General features: G+C 33.6%; 1 protein-coding gene across 2 annotated transcripts in view; it reads left to right on the forward strand.

The window, feature by feature from the left end:
• Positions 1 to 16605, forward strand: part of FoxK (forkhead box K) — a 96260-nt gene that overhangs the window by 59102 nt on the left and 20553 nt on the right. For both annotated transcript variants that reach the window (XM_069827057.1, XM_069827049.1), the window contains exons 9-10: positions 6830 to 6950; positions 14591 to 14848. In XM_069827057.1, coding sequence (XP_069683158.1) covers positions 6830 to 6950; positions 14591 to 14813 — 344 coding nt within the window. In that variant the 3' untranslated portion in view covers positions 14814 to 14848. The remainder of the gene's footprint in view (positions 1 to 6829; positions 6951 to 14590; positions 14849 to 16605) is intronic.

Below are 16605 nucleotides of genomic sequence, written 5' to 3' on the forward strand. Positions count from 1 at the left end.
TTACTTGCATACATATATTGTAATTAATATTATATATTGAAATCAACGTACATTTCACAAATATTTTTTTTTATTTTTACATGTTCATTAATGAAGTATTATTATGCTAGAAAAATATTTTTTCAAATCCTGAATTCTGGAGAACAACTTCTAAGTATTGTTTCTAACAGACTACTTTATCACTGTATGTTGGTTATGCAAATGACCAGATTTCCAGGTTATTGAAAATTCCATTTGAAAGAAGGGATAGTTATTAATACTGTATGTCTGTATGCTGTATGGAAGACAAGATGATGTCCTATTTTTTTTTTCTTATTTAAGTTCTCTGTGTTTTGAGTAAAAACAATGCCATCTTCTCACGAGAAGAAGTTCTGTTTTTTATTATGTATTTATTGTTTTTGGAGAAAGAAAAACGTTATGGTCAAGGCTAATTCTTTGAGAAAGTATATGTGTACTATCCCCAAGAGAAAGGTGTTTTTTATGCTGTACAACGTAACATAATTATATATGAATGAAAGTAGATTGTGTTCTAAATTTGGAGTAGGTTTTCCTTATCTCCTCATCTTCCTAAAAGATTTTAACTATCATTTGCCCCTATTTTCAAACAGTAAACATCATATCTGTGAACAGCTTAACTTTTTCTTTTGTGAACTTCAGAGGTAAAGGAACTACTTAAATATGAAGATGTATTTTTACTAACATACTCGTATATACAAGATAAATAAAAACTCTAAATTTTATCAAGTAATTCATTATGCATCAGTGTTATTTTGTTTTAAAATGTATTACTGTCTTTAACTTAATTCACAAGTTACTTTTTCCATTATGTCACTTTTTTTCTTTACCAGAAATTGTCTTAACACATTGTTAACAAATTCACATCCCAAATGAATAAATACATATGGTTAAATTTTTTTAGCATATTATTTATTGTAAATACATATGTTTGTTGTTGCAGCAATAGATAACACTTTTCTTCTACTTGCATTTCACTAATAACTAAACTATTCTTTGACGCAATAGAACTACTGACTTTTATTTCTTCGAGACCTTTAGTTGAATTGGTTTGGATGCTTTACACATTTTGGCAAACTTATCTTATATATCCCACTGACTACTCTTTTTGTTCACTTGAATCATGTTTTTGCTTGTTGAAATTTTTTTATGTTTACATCTTACTTTGTACCAGTTATTACAAAAATTGATCAGGGATTGATGGAATGATTGGCACTTGACATGAACATTGTTTCTTACTCTCATTGTGACGACATAACTTTAAAAATTGTAATTTGTATTTTAGGAAACTTGTAGTTTATATTATGATGTAAGTATAGAATAACAATTTATTTGAAACCACCTCTAATAGTAAAGGTAGGTAAAGTTATCCCCTATATATATCATGATGGCACTTGGGCATGGAGGTAGAGCTTCATACTTTCTTGACTTCAGCACTAGAATGAAGTGGTGTGGTTGGCACCATGCTCGAACTGCCTTTTATCACCACTGGCAGAAAGTGTTTCAGGCGGCTTCGGTCTCCCTTTATAGGTCACGAATCTTTTCAGTCATACAACATTTTGGTCAAAGCGACAGTTTGATAAATATGACATTATGGTAATACGATGATCGGGTAATGTGACATTTCAGTATCACAGACATAACGGTCATACAACTGTGTTGCCCCTACTGTAACAGTATTCATAATTCGATTGTATTGTCTGTATCTTAACAACTCCCATCTTTCATATTTGGTTTAAAATTTATAGGAAATATCGTTCCATCAGTACTGTAACAAAACGTGAGTTATAAGAAAATTGTTTTAGTGAAAATGGCAAAAATAATTCAGTCTACGAAAGGAAAACCATTGCTAGTTTTAAACGAATTCTGCTACCATTATCACACATGCAACAAACAGAAAACCTGTCGATACTGGCATTGCGAAGAGAGAGAAAGTTGTTCAGCAAGGTGTACTACTAATATGACTCTTGACGGCATAGATGTATTCGCAGATGGAACACAGTCATCTTGTGGATGTGACAGTACAACTACTGAAGTCTCAGGGGGCCGGAAATCTGAGCTCCATTTGACGAGGATAGGGTAACTGAATCGATGGGGCCCTCCTTGCAGGGAGGGGGGATCCCACAACGGCATAATAACCTTGGGCTCTTCTCAGGGGGGGATGGATGACAAATTAGCACCTTCTTCTGCACTGTTTTATAGTGGGTTTCTAAGAATCCAGTTTGCAACAGTAAGAAACCATTAGCATTCATAGTACCTGTAGTATGTAGTCTATTTCTATATCCAAACAATTTTTCAGAATTGTGAATAAGAAGAATATGGAGTATTTTGTGCCTTAAATTTTTTAATTCTCATTTTTATTCTCACATGTGTTTGCACTACACATGCATGCTGCTAGACTAGACAAAAGGCTTAGATGTGATTGACATGAATGCAATTTTACAAACCATTCACAGTAAGATTAGTAATATATATTGTAAGCATTTGTTGCCACCCTAGTGTCTGAGCATTTAGAAGGTATTAGATCCAGATTACTTGGACAAATTGCAGTGGAGATGACTTTTTCACCTCTGTGTTTGTATTTTTCATTTTCAATTGTATTAAAATGCTGCTTTGATAAGCATGTATGACACTGTCTATACACACACCAGTGAGGTGAAATCATACTTGCTATTCTTAGACCTTGTTATCACGAAGGTCACAGCCAAGGCCAACCAGCTGGCTGCTGACCTCACGTCCACATGCTTCAGAACGGAGGTAACTTGTGGTTAACACGATGATAACCAACTGTTGTAGCTGGTTTTTGTAACTAAATTTCACCACCTATTGTAACTCCCCAAATTCATCATATCGTCATGATGCTGGGTGGGCATTGGTCCCATACACTGGCCGAAATTTCATGAGAAAATTTCCATGAGGACTCAAACCAGTGTGCATTCTGTAACACGAGTACTAGGCGTGATGCCTTAGACCACAATGCACAAGACACGGGATGATGGCGGTACATTACCATTATGGAAAGTACAATTTTATCTTACTTTGGATGAGTTGATAAAGGTCTCCAATGATTGGATCATACTCCATATTGAGGGAATTCGTGCCATTGCAAAATACAAGATTCTTACCTTGAGAAAAGAAAAAAGCATGAAATCTTCGAATCGACTTCTAAATGGCAATACCTCAGTGTCTTTAGGCAATAAATTTCACTGTTGTAATCCAGGAAGAATGGTTTGCTTTAGATATGCTTATTTCCAAATCATAAGTTGTACTTATGTATTTAAGTGAAGGTATTTAGAGAAATTGATGTCAAATTCTTCTTTACATTCTTTGGATGAACTCTCTTCATGTTCATCTGTTGTTTTCATACTACTGGCATAGTTTTCTAAATGCTTTGGTTCAGGTAAATCCATTACTGGAGGAATTGGCCAGATTGCTTATGAAGTATTTGGGTATTTTAATTTTATGCTGCAGTATTTATTCTTACCATGTTAGAACTAAGCAGAAGTAGTAGTTGGTGTTATAATCTCTTGGCTCTTCACACTGTTAGAAGGAACCCATGCAAGACATAGCTGTCATTTTGGCATTCAACCAGTACTTCATGTTGCAAATGGAAGTTGTGTACACCAATAAGGTGTTCAGTTTTTATATTGATCCCCCCAAACTACATCCAAAATACATTTCATATTCCGCATGTTCATGAACATATTCACCACACATGTAGCAGAAACAACAACTTCTGTTTATATAGTTGTACAATGTATTGACGATTTTCTATATAAATTGAAGCCACTGCATGAAAACCTAATAAACATTACAAAAACTTCACGAAACTAAAAGTACACAACTGAGCACTATCTTCTTCCTTCACATTGTTTCTCCTCTGAACTCGTGCCCGACAATAGTGTATGATATCTGCTTGCCTACTGTAATTCTGTCCTGAGAGGACATCTCCTAAAAACTGATTTTTTTTTTTTCAAGTTCTTTCTCGCATTCTCAGATTATGTCAGTAACTGCAAAAGTGTTACATGAGTGACGACATTTAAAAACACTACATAGGGCTGCAACTTGGGTTATTTTTTTCCAAGTTACTATTTTGTTATTTTTTAAAATTCTGGTAACTTTAAGTCACTTTTATTGGATTGGAAGAGTTATCTGACACTATTCATTATTGTCACTATTGAGGTAAGTTATTTTTAATGTTTTTCATTGTTTAGAAATCTGGTGTATGATGCATATATAAATTTTACAGAAACATCTAATGATGACAGTGGAGTAAACATAATCATGAGGAATATTGAATTTAAGAAACCAGTGTACGTTTTGTTATCTCAAGTGCTCATTTGTTTAAAGGATTCACAAAAAGATTTCAGAAAGAAGAACACCTTATACAATTCATGTATAATGAATTGGAACAGTTTATTGTGCTGTGCTGTAATCGAATTTGTAAGGCTGTTGTAATAAAGAATACCAAATGGAATCAAGAACAGATTTTTCAACAAGGCAACCTTTTACCATTAAAAACTGTAGTGGTAAACAGCAATGTTTAAAATAACTACTGAAGCTTTCCTGGCGACGTGATAATTCGAAATTTTCTCGGGCTTCCAGCCAGGTCATAAGTTGGTGATCCACCGACGTTTCGAGGATGTTCATCTTCCTCATCTTCAGGGTTAAGATGATGAGGAAGATGAACATCCTCGAAACGTCGGTGGATCATCAACTTATGACCTGGCTGGAAGCCCGAGAAAATTTCGAATTAGCAATGTTTAAGTTTACATGAAAGATATACCAGAAAAGGAGGTTCTTCTATTTCTTAAAAAAAAGTACAACAGCATTATATTACCAGTTGCAAATACCTTATAAGGAAAACATTACTATTTGTTTCTGCATCTCCATCTTTTGTTAAACATCTCCGTTTCTTGTAACCTAAAGATAGAAATTCAGAATGCAGCTGTGCAGATATGAAAATTACTAAGGTTCTCCTTATAGATGTTTCTACTAGATGAGTGAAAAATGCTGCAGTTTAACTCTGCCCCATGAGAGAGCAGATGTAAAGAGAGGTTTATCTAAATCAGTTAGAATTTTAACTGGTTGCAAAGCATGTCAGTGCGAATGTTAAATGCACAATTGAATATCAGTGTGCTTTAAAAAACTGTGAAAATCGATCAGAATTAGTCCCAATCACAAAAGAATTACTGGTTTCGGCAAGGTCTGCACACTCTTCTTACATTGCATACCTAGAAAAGAAGAAAATGGAGCAACAATTACAGTTGAAGAAACAGGAAGAAGGAGAAGAGAAGAGCTGGTGGAAGAAAGTGAGTTAGAAATAAAAAAGAAGAAACAAAGGATTGAAGAGCTAGAAATGGACTTGAAAGGAATTAGAAAAGATCACAGTTGTTTAGTTAACTGTCCGAAGACAGGTGTGAACCTCACAAGTGATACTAACAAGGCCCCACTTATGAGGCAACTAGACCAGGAGATAATGGGGTAGGGTAGACAAAGATCACAATAATAAAATGAAAACATGTGACAAGCTTTTTTGCAGCAGTTCAGTGTTAACTTAGAAAAGGCTTTGAACAGAAATGATCTTGAAGGAGTAAAGGTTGCCCAGCAATGCTACAAGGAATGGAAGTCATAAAAGAAGAAGAGAAGATAATGTATTAAAGAGCAGAACAAATGCAAAATAATTTAGATAAGAAATATATTATCTTATTACCATTTAAAAAAAGTAAATGTAGTTCTGTTTTTTGTAATATTAATCAAAGTGCTGTTATTTAAATGTAGTTCGGGTTTTTTGTGATAGTAAACAAAATGCTGTGATAGTTTTACTATTTGTGTATAATTATACATTTTTCATATCTTTGGACGAAGTATGAAGTATGTATTTTAAACTGTTGCAATCTTCATTTGACACAGTCTCGCTATAGTTTGCAGGCTGCAATAAGTGCACAGAAATACTTCATATTGCAATTGTTAATTTAAACATGTATGTAATGTACAGAGTGATTCACATAGTTACATGGAGCTTATTTCTGAAGTCATTTTGAGTAAATAAGTTGATGTGAAAGTTAATCTAATTACGAACAGTTACATAGTTATTTTTCATTTTCAGAAGTAGATACATCATTTGTGCATCAGACTAGGTAGATCAAATTTTGTATACTAAAAGAAATGCGAATTTCTGTTTTTTTTTTTTTTTTTTACTGCCACAAAGTGTTATGTAACAACTGTAACTGTCCTTTACTCCAGCCTTGCTCTCCAACATAAAGAAAACTACCAATGTACTGGTAATGACTTAATTTACAAAATTGCTAAGTGCTGCACCTATGGAGATTCATCAGACATATGCGTACTATGTGACCAATGTGTATGGTCATTTTGTACAGGAGGATTAAATTCTATCAGATATAAACATGGCATTCATAAATTACTAATTATTCTTTTCCACTCAGTGAAATAAAATTACTTTTTTTTTCTTTCTTTCGTTCTTTCTTTCTTTCTTTCTTTCTTTCTTTTTTTTTATATACTAAAATGCACAAAAATGTTCTGTAAAATTAAAAAGAAAAACTTAAACATTGTGTTGTAAGTACATACAATATAGTGAAATACGTAGTACTTCTTCTGCTTTTATTTCGATATTAGTCAATAAAATTACTACTACTTTTCTTAGGAATCAAATAACTGTAGTGCAATAAGGGTAATTATTGAGAATCAGACCTACTCTCACATCAACTTTTTTGCCAATGTAACTATATGAATCATTTAGGCATACACAAAGTGCTTTCATGGCATCTCATATTATATGTAATTATTACAGAAAAGTACCTTGTACCGAATAGTGCAGCTACCCTTGTAAGTGTGGCAGAGGAGCGATCACTATCTCCGGCTTCATATTCGCAAGCACCTGTTATAGTTCAGGCTGCATATACAAACTATAGGTAAGCAATGTTCTTATGTTCAGAGTTGATGCAAGAACCTCATTTTACATGACAAAAGTACTAAATATGTAATTAAATACATGCAGCATTCTGTTGAATAGTAACTATTATGTTTTGAACATTTTTTATACTTCTCTTGCTTGGATACACTTACTTTAAATTGAATAGAATTAATTTTTCCTAGAGATAAAGATGTAAACAGATGAAATATGTAATGTTGCTTCACCAACAAGTATTCTATTTTACTATTTTTTTCCTCATTTTTACCAGCCCCATAGACTAAAAATGTAGACAGGCGAAACAAGCTACATTGTTTCACTCATAAGTATTTTTTTTTTACTACTATGTTATTTTAATATTACCAGAGACAGGCGAAATAAGCAAGTTACATTGCTTCATCTCAAGTATTCTGTTTTATTATTTTTTTCACCAATATTGTAATCCATCATTGGTACACATATATCTTCTTCTCATTGTCACAAAGTGCATTGTGGCATTGTATTTCATCCTTTAGGCCAGACTTGTCCAACCTTTTTCTTACCAAGGGTTACTGCTGTTATGATGGATTAGTTTGGGGACCACATGATTTTACATAGAAGCTAAAGCTAAGTAGTAAAATACAAGTACCTAGTAAGTGTAACACTATACTTCATTTCATAATGTCTGACAGGCGACGTAAACATTGCCGCAGAGAAAGCGAGAAGTATAATTGCTATTCAACCAGTGACAGAGGTCTCATTCCACTATTTTCTTGAAGTTGGGGAGTGAGGGAGAATGCTTCAGACTGTCCAACTTAAAGATAAATGTGAAATGAGACCTGTGCCATTGATTGAATAGCAGTTATCTCTCTCTTTCCCCCTCCCCTCCCCCCTCTCTCATGTTTATGTTTCCTGGAACAAGGTACAGCAGTTCCAATAACCAAACTTTAACAAAATAAATATTATAACCTACACACACACACACACACACACACTCTCTCTCTCTCTCTCTCACTCTATCTCCCTCTCTCTCCATCTCTCCCTTCTCTTTCCCCTCACCCAATCTTTCTCCCTCTCTCCCCCCTCTATCTCTCTCTCCCCCCCTCTCTTCTCCCTCCTTCATCCCGCTTTCTTTTTAAATTGTTAATTTAATCACAATGTTTGAAAAGTATGTTTACCTGTTGATGCAAGGCTTGACCTGTTTTCACAAATAAGACTGCCAATATTAGGTTTGTTAGATGTGGCAACTCGAAGTGAACTTTCCAGATGACTGTCAGTGATTTACGATCTTGTTACACACTTCACATGCTTCATTCTGGAGAACTTGCTCACATGTGCTGCTGAAAAGTGATGCAAGATGAATTGCATTTCTGTTGATATCTGAATACATTTCCCTGGGGACATATTTATGATAGAACTCTAATAAAAAGAAATAGTTAAACTTATTCTTCAAGGCTGATGCACTCTGAAACACAGTACACTCCATTTGTAAATCTTCAGAGATGTCGTCTAAGTTAATGGAGGAAGGGAAAGAAAAGAGATTGAAATTTGCCATGTTCTCTTTGAAGTCTTGAAACCTAGTGTTTAATTCTTTCTTAAGTTCTGATATAATTTCTATGTATTTGTGATTCAGATCTTTACACTTTTGCAAGGCTAGAAAATTAACAAATCTGTGCTTTTTTTCGTCATTTTCAAATTCATAATTTTATTTTGAAGGCTTTCACGTGATCGAACATAGTTGTGATTGACTAGTTTTTACCTTGTAGATGTGTGTTCAACTTGTTCAGATGTATAGTTATATCAACTAGAAAGGCAGACTCACACATTCACTCTTCTTTAAATTGAGCAATAGGTTTTTCCATTCCCTCCATGAATATTTGTATTTCGTTTTTGAGATCAAAAACTCACCTCAGCATTTTGTCACAGCTGAGCCATCTGATTTCCATATAATAAACAATATCAACAAATTCTGCATCGAGATTCTTCAAAAAGTTCTGAAATTGTCTAAGTTGCAAATCTTGCAGATGATTTAAATTTACTACTTTAACTACAACATTCAAAACTATTAATTTAGTACAAAGGTATTCTTGGTGTATTACACAGTGATACACCATTACAGAAGTATTTCCCATTGTAGATGCTTGTGCCAAGAGTAATTTAATTAGTCCTCGATTTTCTATGAACGTAGGGACCCTGTCACTTGTTACATCTGATAGATTTTTATATTCCAAGTCAATCTGATCCACTGTTTTACTTACATCTATTGTCAAATATTTTTGTATTATAACTGTAATGTATAGCACTATCTGCTTTCACATTATTAGATATGGATATACTATGTTCAAAACAATGAAATATGTGCTGCTACTGTCCCACTAAGATACGATTACTAAAGGCATTGGAGTATGTATGGTAGGATAACGTGACAAACCAGTATCAAAGATATGACCGTCCGTACGTGTGGAGTAACGGTTAGTGAGTCTGATTGGGAAATCAGGTGGCCCGGGTTCGAATCCTGGTTGAGCAAGTTACCTTGTTGAGTTTTTTCCAGAGTTTTCCCTCAACCGAATACGACAAATACTAGGTAACTTCGGTGCTGGACTCATTTCACCGGTATTATCACCTTCATTTCATTCAGATGCTAAAATAACCTGAGATCTTGATACAGCATTGTAAAATAACCCAAAAAAAAAAAAAAGATATGACCTCGCTCCCAACCTAAACTGACTTTACCAGGCCTGTCTTAATACATGATGGAATATTTTTTTTTATTTATGAGTACAAGTGTATAGTAAAACCTCCTTTTTCCGTGGTAATGAAGGAGATGGACTGAACAGATAATCGCAAAATTGGATAATCTGTACCATAAAAGAATTTTATAAATTCAGTGTATAATATTTGCAGTTTCACAACTTCTTTTGTGGGCTTGTGTTTAACATGCTAAGTGTGGATCAGAAGTTCACTGATTTAAGTCCAGTTGTCAATGACGGATTTTTAAGGGCCAAGGAACTCCTTGTGATGACTCTCTGCTGAAAGATTGAAATAGTAGAGGTCTTGTGTTATGGTTTTACATTCTTCATCTTTAATTTTTATTGAATTGTGCATGGTTATAACGTCAATCTCGTATTCTGATGCGAAATGAACCACAGTTTTCTCCTTTTCGTAACTACTCAATTATTTGCACTTTTTTTTTAATACTTAACACAACGTATCTTCTTTTGACATCTGTGAAAGATATTTTGCATAGAAATTATACAGTATGATCATTTGAACAGTATAACGAGGACTGAATAGTGCATGGGTTTGCAATTGTGTGGAAGTGCTTGGGGACCATTTCTTTGCAAAGAGGTAGTGACTATTTTACAAGTTGGAAAAAACATCCTTTCCAAAGGTAGCTGTTTCTTTTGCCTGCAGCATTCTTAGTACGTACTGTGTAATGGTAAAAGCTTGTAATAATCCTCTCTAGAAAAAATACTAGCATAATGTAGAGTACTTTATATTTTTTCTGCAGCAAAAAAAAAATAGTGGGAGAAAGACAGATAATCTGCCAATTGGTTAATAGGGTGATGGATAATTGGAATTCCACTGTAATTATATTTTGTTATCCAACTAACTTCTGAGTGAAGAGTTTCAGTATTAGAAGTTTCACTTACTTCGTGAGACAATATGTGGACTTCTGCTAAAATTACTCATAGGTAATTATAATAGATTATAACTACCAGCATAGCTCAAGACTAGCAAGCTATACTTTTACTCATATTCCATGCTTGGGCGCTGTTTTGAATCCCGCTTAGTGTGATTACCTGGTTGAGTTTCGAGGTTTTCCCCAATTGTAAGGCGAATATTGGTATTCCAACAGTGAATTCTAGGATTCATCTTTCTATAACATCCCAATGATGCTAGATAATCACGCAATTGATATGGCATCATTAAATAATCAAATAAAAATGAGACTTACTCTTCAGTAAGAAATTTTTTTAATTTCCTTTCTGTCTCGGTAATCTAGATGCAGTAGTGTACTTTAGTATACCATTATAATATAAATTTGATAGAATAAATTAAAAAACAGGATGAAAACCTTATTCATTTGAAACAAATTGCACTAGAAACTATCAACACAGGATTCCCACAAACTGAGTCGGTACACACCTACACTGATGGCTCCAAAATTGGCAATAACTTTAATAATACAACTGGTGCTGCAATATACAGTAAATTATTTTGTTCATATATTGGTCAAATTTAAACTCCGATGGAGTACTTGAGGTAGTCATTAAAACAGATTTTCTATCACATTAACCTCTTTAATAAAGCTGTTATATTTAGCAATATTCAGCTATACAAGCCATTAATGCAAACACCTATACAACAATAAGAATTGCTGAAATTCAACAAAGTATTAAACACTTGCAATCTCTTCACAAAACAATAGTTTTGCAATAGATTCCTTAACACTGGAATTCTTGGTAATGAGATAGCAAATTCCTTAGCAAAAAGGAGCACAATGATCCAACAAATTACAAATTCATGTAATTCCAGAATTTTCGCAAATGATTATATATGATTGTTTGGCTGCCCATGTATATAAAATAAATATTTTTCCTATTCCTAATTATTTACTTTGTAAAGAAGATAATACCATAATGGATATGACACATCTCAAGAACTGTAAATATTTAACAGCTACATATGTCATTAAATGAAAGAATGCCAATATGCCAAGCATTAGCAACCAACCAACCATTATTGACTGTTGAATCTAGCTAACTTTACTGACAACAGTGGGTACAACCAACAGTTTGGTAATTTAAATACACTAAGGATTTCGAAATTCAATATCCAACTGTATGTCTTTTCTTCAGTTCAGTTCAGTTTTCATGTCAGTGCAGTGGTGACAGTGTCAAAAGTAGTGAGTTCCAAAGCAAGCTGTGTAAGACAGTGGCTTCAAGAATTTCCGAACTTTTTGACAGATGGAAAAATTATATTCTGCCAAGCATGTAACAAAGAGGTTAAGTATGTTTTATTTTTTCGTAGTTATTTCTTGACTTTATTTCGGAGCTAGGATTTTTTTTCACGACATTATTAAATGAATACATTAGGCCTAATATTAAAGTAAGCTAATAATCGAGCAGATGATATTAATTTCAAATTACCTGAATTATTAAATAGTTTGCTAACTGCATTCTATATAGGATCATCCTTTTTTTTAAGGCTTCGAGTGATAAAAAGTCTCATTTAATTCAGCATATACAAGGAGAATTACATAATACAAATGCCAAACACAAATCTAAACATAAGCAAACTCTTTTGACACAGTCAACTGAAGAATCCAGCAAAAATAATCAGTTTTATGTTATGCTGTTGTGGCAGCTAACATTCCATTCTGGAAACTAGAAAATTCAACATTCAAAGTATTTCTTGAAAAATACTGTCACCAATCAGGTCCTTCTGAGTCAACAATGCACAAAAATACTTGGATTCAATCTACAATGACGCAATGAACAGAATCCGACAAGATTGGAGACCCACATATCTGGATATCAGTTGATGAAACAACTGATAATCTTGCTTGATGCATTACGAGTTTAGTTGTCGGGAAATTGAATCCAGATGCGCCATCCCAATTTTATCTGGTATGCACAAAGTAAATTGCTAAAAAAAACCAGGAAACAATCACACAGTTTGTCAACAATGGACTTAGAATACTATTTCCAAATAATGTAGACGAAAACAAAGTGCTACTTGCCTACATGTGTGTTGCTGCATAGGCTACATGGTTGCTACAGTGGTGTTGCTTAGGGTATTCTATCCTTTTATGTTACATATGACCTGTCTTGTCCACGGTATGAACTGCGTAGCAGAACAAGTAAGTATAGAATTTGCTAGGATCAATAAATTAATCTCTGCAGTGAAGAAAGTTTTCGTTAAGGTATCATCAAGGATACAAGCTTTCAGAGAAGAGCTCTCAGGTATTCATTTACCACCTCAACCAGTTCTTACCCATTGGGGTACATGATTAAAGACAGCAGAGTGCTACAGTAAACATTTCTTAAAGATCCAGAAAGTCGTAAAAAAATCTACCCTGAGGATGCTGCTTGTGTCATTTCGGCAAAACAGTTACTCGAAGATACTCCATCTCCTATAATTTGGCTTGTGTTATGTCCTACTATACGTTTCTTGTGGCAATCATTTCAATATCCGAAGGCTCAGGGAAATCTGTCTATGAAAAATGGCTCTACTGGAGGAGTTCAAACAAAAAATTAAGGAAGCGCCAGGATATGTGGCAGAAAAAGTCCGTACAAAAATGTAAAACATTCTACAAAAGAATAAGGGCCTGAATGAACTATGTGCAGCAGCAGATATTCTTAGGGGGAAATCATATGTAGTTGATTGCGACATTCCAGTTGAACAAGTATCGAAATTGAAGTATGCCCCTGTCACTTCTGTTGATGTATAACACTCTTTTTCTGCTTATAAACTGATTTTCACCAAGAAGCACCAGACTTTTTCTCTAGAACACTTAGGGATGGTTTTAGTAACTTATTACAAAGCAAACTATGATTTGAACAGTTGAAAAATTTTTGTAGAATTTTAAATCTATTTTGTGTGTATATATAATTTTAAGTGACAGTACCAGTATCTTTGACAAAGTTAAATCTTCTATATAAACACAGTTTGGACACTCAAGTACTATTTGCTATAGTTTACAACTTTATGTATAAGTTTAATGTTGGTTTCTTTGCCTTTGTCAGTAAATTTTTTAATTTGTTAACATTGTACTAAATTTATGAATATCTATAGTGAATTAAAAATCTATGGTCTAATCGTAAGAATATCCAAAATACTAAATTATGCTTGAATAGATAATCTGTTAAGGGAAAAGGAGATTTTTTCCCCCTTTTTGTCACCATTTGTAAGTACAGGTGGCTCCCAGTAATTCGCTATCCTGTTTTGGGGGAGAGGGCGAAGTAACGTCATTTCCATTTTTTACTCGATTTACTCTCTTTCTCTATCTCTCTTAAGAAATTTGCGATCTAAAATAAAAAATTTAACAATCTTTTAAGAAACAAAAAAAAAAAAAGTTATTTTTGTTAAACTCAAGTTTCTTATATTTTGTAAAAACTTGGGTTTCTTATTTTAAGATTCCGTCCCATTACATTACTATGTAATATTACGTTTCGAAATAGTTTACACTGTTTCACATTTTGCACTTGATTTTGAAGTGAATTTTAGTAATTAAACCGTCACAGTAACTTTTACTGAACTTTAAATAATAGCTAATAAAAAGTACTGGGGATAATTCGTGATTTTCGATATTTTGCGGAAGTTTGTGCATTAATTACTGCGAATTATCAGGAGTCGACTGTATTCAGGTTAATTAGGAGAATAACTGCTTCTTAAATTAAATTTGACACAATTTACAGTTTTAATCTGAACAAGTAGTATTGAAAGCTGTTGTGTCTGTGTCTGAGTTGTCTTATCTTCAGTCTCTTTTAAAGAAGCAGTTGTACTATGGATGTTATGCCTGAAGGGATACAAATCAGATGCATTATCTCATTACCTAGACAATATCCAGGTCTCTTTATAGTGATGTTATAATAATATAAACAGCATTTCATTTACTTTACATCTGTATGATACCTATTTATTAATTTATTTCAGTGGGGCCTTTGTTGCCCCTACAGTGCCATCTGGGGGTGGAAGTAGCAGCAGTAGTAGTAGCAGCTTGGATCAGGTTGGTGGTGGCAGTGGTGTAAAGAGACATCATTCAGAAGTTGAAGACAGTTCACCACCCCTTATAGTTGCCGGTGGGGAGGCTGATACCACTGTGACTGAAGAAGGAAAGAAAGCTAGAACAGAAGTTGAAGAAACTAGTGAGAAATGATGAGTGCTATAAACACATTTTAATTGCTTCAACAGGTGAGTAGTTTTATTGAGTACTAGTACAAATTGCATGTAGTAAATGTGTGCAATTTATGTGTTCAAATTAATCGATTTTACAAATTTTATCTCTGATATATAAATTCCTATTCACTGATTTAATATGTAGTAGATCTCTCCTTGAGTGTTAGCTTACTTTTCATCAAAACTAAAAAAGTGAGGAATACAGTTTCATATAATTTAATAAAAAAAAGTATGCAAATTTGACGAACAGGATTCAAGAAAATTAACATAATTGGAAACATCCAAACAGTAAAAAATGCTTTCTAAAACATAGAAAGTTTGAGCCAAACATAACTGGTATGAAAAAATTAATCAGCAAAATCCATTGACATGAATTTAAACATAAATGAGTGAACAGCAATTTCCAAAGACAGAACAATCTGAATTGAGCGAACCCATTGTTAATATAAATAATATATAACAACCTTAAATTAACTTAAAAGTTGCTATTACTTACTTACAAAAGGAACCCAAAGGTTTGCTGCCACCTTCACATAAGTCCCCCATCGGTTCCTATCCTGAGCAAGATTAATCCAGTCCCTACCATCATATCCCACCTCCCTGAAATTCATTTTAATATTATCCTCCAATCTATGTTTCGTCCTCCCCAAAGTCTTTTTCCGTCAGGTTTTCCAACTAACACACTATATGAATTTCTGAATTCACTTATACGTGCTATATGCCCAGCCCATCTCAAACATCTGGATTTAATGTTCCTAATTATGTTAGGTGAAGAATACAGTGCATGCAGTTCTGCATTGTGTAACTTCCTCCATTCTTGTTAATGTCATCCCTTTTAGCCCCTGATATTTTCCTGAGCACCTTATTCACGAACACCCTTAACCTCTGTTCCTCTCTCAAAGTGAGAGTCCAAGTTTCATAACTATACATAACAACGGGTAAGGTAACTGTTTTATAAATTCTAACTTTCATGTTTTTTGAGAGCTGACTGGATGACAAAAGCTTCTCATTCGAATAATGTAGGCATTTCCCATATTTATTCTACGTTTAATTTCTTCTTGAGTGTCATTTATTTTTGTTACTGTTGCTTCAAGGTACTTGAATTTTTTCACCTCTTCAGAGGATAAATTTCCAATTTTTATATTTTCATTTCGTACTTTGTTCTGGTCACGAGACACAATCATATACTTTGTTTTTTCGGGATTTACTTCCAAATCTATCTCCTTACTTGCTTCAAGTAAAATTCCCTTGTTTTCTCTAATTGTTTGTGGATTTTCTCCTAACATATTCACATCATTTGCATAAACAAGCAGCTGATTTAACCTGTCTAATTCCAACTCTCCCTGTTTTTCTGGACTTTTCTAATGGCATATTCTAGAGCAAAGTTAAAAAGTAAGTTGATAGTGCATCTCCATGCTTTAGCATGCAGTGAATTGGAAAAGCGTCAGATAGAAACTGGCCTATACAGACTCTGTTATTCATTTCACTGAGACACATTTTAATTAATTGCACTAGCTTCTTGGAAATACCAGATTCAATAAGAATCATATAAAAGTGAATGTGGGTATGTATGTTTGTATGTTCTCTATACAAATCTACATGCTTTGACCGATATGAGTAAAAAATTTGCACATTTAAACTTCATAACCAGGAGAAAAACATAGGCTACATTAAAATTGTGCAAATGGATGTTAAATTAATTGAAAAATAAAAAATAGAAATAAACACGATCAAACATTCATGTATAATATTAAAATGCAATATTGTATAGT

The sequence above is a fragment of the Periplaneta americana genome, chromosome 1 (genome assembly GCF_040183065.1).
Source record: "Periplaneta americana isolate PAMFEO1 chromosome 1, P.americana_PAMFEO1_priV1, whole genome shotgun sequence".
In the NCBI taxonomy this organism is placed as follows: Eukaryota; Metazoa; Arthropoda; class Insecta; order Blattodea; family Blattidae; genus Periplaneta; species Periplaneta americana.